Below are 2,846 nucleotides of genomic sequence, written 5' to 3' on the forward strand. Positions count from 1 at the left end.
AGAGGAGAAGAAAATGTCGAAGAGGAAGTAAGAGAGAGGAGGAGAGGGATGGAGAGAGAAATTACAGAGAGGAGGAGGAGGAGGAAAAAATGAAGAAGAAGACGAAGGAAAAGAAGAAGAAGAAGAAGGAGAAGGAATATGAAGAAGAAGAGGAAAAAGGAGAAGAAGAAGAAGAAGAAGAAGAAGAAAAAAAAAGAAAAAGAAAAAGAAGAAGAAGAAGAAGGAAGGAGAGAGAGTAGAAAAAGAATGAAGAAGGAAAGGATGGACATAGAAGCAAGAAGAAGAATGAGGAGGAGGAAGAGGAGGAAGGGGGTAAGGGGGTGGGGATAAGACAGGAAAGGTGGAAAAGCCAAAGATCTTATGAGATTTTCACGGAATGGAATTTGACTATTTCCCTCCCCTCTCCCTCCCTTCCTCCCTCCCTCCAACCTCCCTCCCTCTCCAACCTCCCTCCCTCTCCGCTCTCCCTCCCTCTCCCCTCTCCCTCCCTCTCCCCTTTCCCTCCCTCTCCCCTCTCCCTCCCTCTCCCCCTTTCCCTCCCCCTCTCCCTCCCCCTCTCCCCCCTCCCTCCCTCTCCCCTCCCCCCCCTGCCTCCCTCAGTCGTCTGTATTCTCTCTGATAAACAGAATTCAGAGAGGGAGATGTTGATAAGAAGCAGGCTCAGACGCGTAAAATGTTTTGCTTATGTGCGGTGAATCTTCTTGCAAATTTCGTCAAGAGTTGCAATTTTCAATACCCTTTCTAACAAAGAGGAAAAAGGGTCATAAAATAATTTATAGATGCAATATATACATATATACGGATGTGTGTCTGTGTGTGTCTGTGTGTGCGTGTGTGTGTGTGTGTGTGTGTTGTGTGTGTGTGTGTGTGTGTGTGTGTGTGTGTGTGTGTGTGTGCGTGAAGAATGTATACGTTTATTTTTTTGTGTTAAAACTATTGCAGAAAAAGTCTGAAAGCAATAGTATGATAATAATATAATTCGTTTCTTTGTTTTCATTTCATTAGTGTTAGTATAGTTCCTATAGTTATCATTATAAGTTAGTATCATTACTTTATCATTATGCTTATTATTATTACTACTGCTATTATCTTCATTATTATTATTATTATTATTATTATTATTATTATTATCCTTGTCATTATTATCATTATTAATATCATTGTTATTATTATCATTATAATAATTCTTATTATTATTATCATTATTATTATTATTATTATTACTGATTATTTTAGCATTATCACTATTATTACAAAAACCACTACTATTATCATTATCCAAACTCTCTCTCTCTCTCTCTCTCTCTCTCTCTCTCTCTCTCTCTCTCTCTCTCTCTCTCTCTCTCTCTCTCTCTCTCTCTCCGTTTACCTTTGTACTTTGACTTGGTTTTATCCAGTATATCGTATACATTTTTTCCGTCATGGCGATGGTTCCTGGATTTACAAGCTACAAAGGCTGGAGCGTTTGAATTTTAACATCGAATTCGCCCGCTGGGAATGATGAATGCATAGACAGTGTAATATGGATGAGAGGATATGCAGTTTCAGAGGCACTGCTGTATAACTTACGTATTCGTATATATACACACATGCACGTGGATATCGATATAGACGCATAAGCAGTCACAAACAAACGTAACAAGTATTGATACAAAACATAATAATAATCATCATAATAATAATTATTATCATCATTTCTATTATCATTATCATTATCATTTTTATTTTGTTCTTATTGTTATCATTCTCATTATTATTGTTGTTATTATTGATAACATCATTATCATTACTGCTGTTATTATTTTTGTTGTTGTTGTTGCTGTTGTTATCATTATTTTCATTATTATTGTTGTTATTATCATTATCACCATCCTTATCGTAGATATCCTTATTATCATCAACATACCTTTATCACCATTATTATCATCATCATCATTACTACTCTTACTATTAAAATCATTATCATCATGACTATCATTACTGTAATTGTAACCATTGTTATTATTATTATTATCAATATTATTATTATTATTACTTTTATTATTATTATTATTATTATTATTATTATTATTATTATTACCCTTATCATCATTATTGTCATCATTATTATTATTGTTATCCTTATCATTATTATTATTATCATCCTCATTATTATTATTGTAATAATAATCATCCTCTTTATTTTTATTATCATTATTATTATTATTATTATTATTATTAGTATAGTAGTAGTAGTAGTAGTAGTAGTAGTAGTAGTAGTAGTAGTAGTAGTATCATTATTATTACTGTTATTATTATTATTATTTCTATTAATACTGTTATTATCACCATTATTAATATTACTGTTATTATTATTAACATTATTATCGTTGTTGTTCTTGTTATTTTTATATAACCGTTAATGTATTATTGATATAATTATTATTAGCACTATTATTATTAATATTATTATTATTTTATTATTATTATCATTTTAATCATTGTTATTATCATTTATTTATTTATTTATTATTATTGTTATTATCATCATTATTATTATTATTACTATAATTATTATCATCATTATTGTTATCTTATCTTTATCATCACTGTTACTATCATCATTATTATGATATAATTAGCCCTCATATTATTACTACTATTCTTTTCTATCTTTCATATGATCATCTTTATATCATCATTATCATTATCTTAATCTTCATCAATATGTTATTCTTATTATCCTTATCGTTATCAATTCAATAACAATTATTTTCACCTATTTTTGCCTTTAGTTGTATTTATTTGTGTTTCAATATATTGGCCCTTTTTCAGCCAAGTGAAAATGTAATTCCTCTGTCAGGAAA

At 30.6% G+C, this 2,846-nt stretch overlaps 1 protein-coding gene across 1 annotated transcript in view; it reads left to right on the forward strand.

Moving 5' to 3' along the window:
* The first annotated feature begins 1,421 nt into the window (after positions 1-1,421).
* Positions 1,422-2,846, forward strand: part of LOC119595229 (Down syndrome cell adhesion molecule-like protein Dscam2) — a 27,646-nt gene continuing 26,221 nt past the window's right edge. Inside the window, exons 1-2 of the mRNA XM_037944393.1 lie at positions 1,422-1,463; positions 2,815-2,846. The exon at positions 2,815-2,846 is cut by the window's right edge and continues 32 nt beyond it. Coding sequence (XP_037800321.1) covers positions 1,422-1,463; positions 2,815-2,846 — 74 coding nt within the window. The remainder of the gene's footprint in view (positions 1,464-2,814) is intronic.

The sequence above is a fragment of the Penaeus monodon genome, chromosome 35 (assembly GCF_015228065.2).
Source record: "Penaeus monodon isolate SGIC_2016 chromosome 35, NSTDA_Pmon_1, whole genome shotgun sequence".
In the NCBI taxonomy this organism is placed as follows: domain Eukaryota; kingdom Metazoa; phylum Arthropoda; class Malacostraca; order Decapoda; family Penaeidae; genus Penaeus; species Penaeus monodon.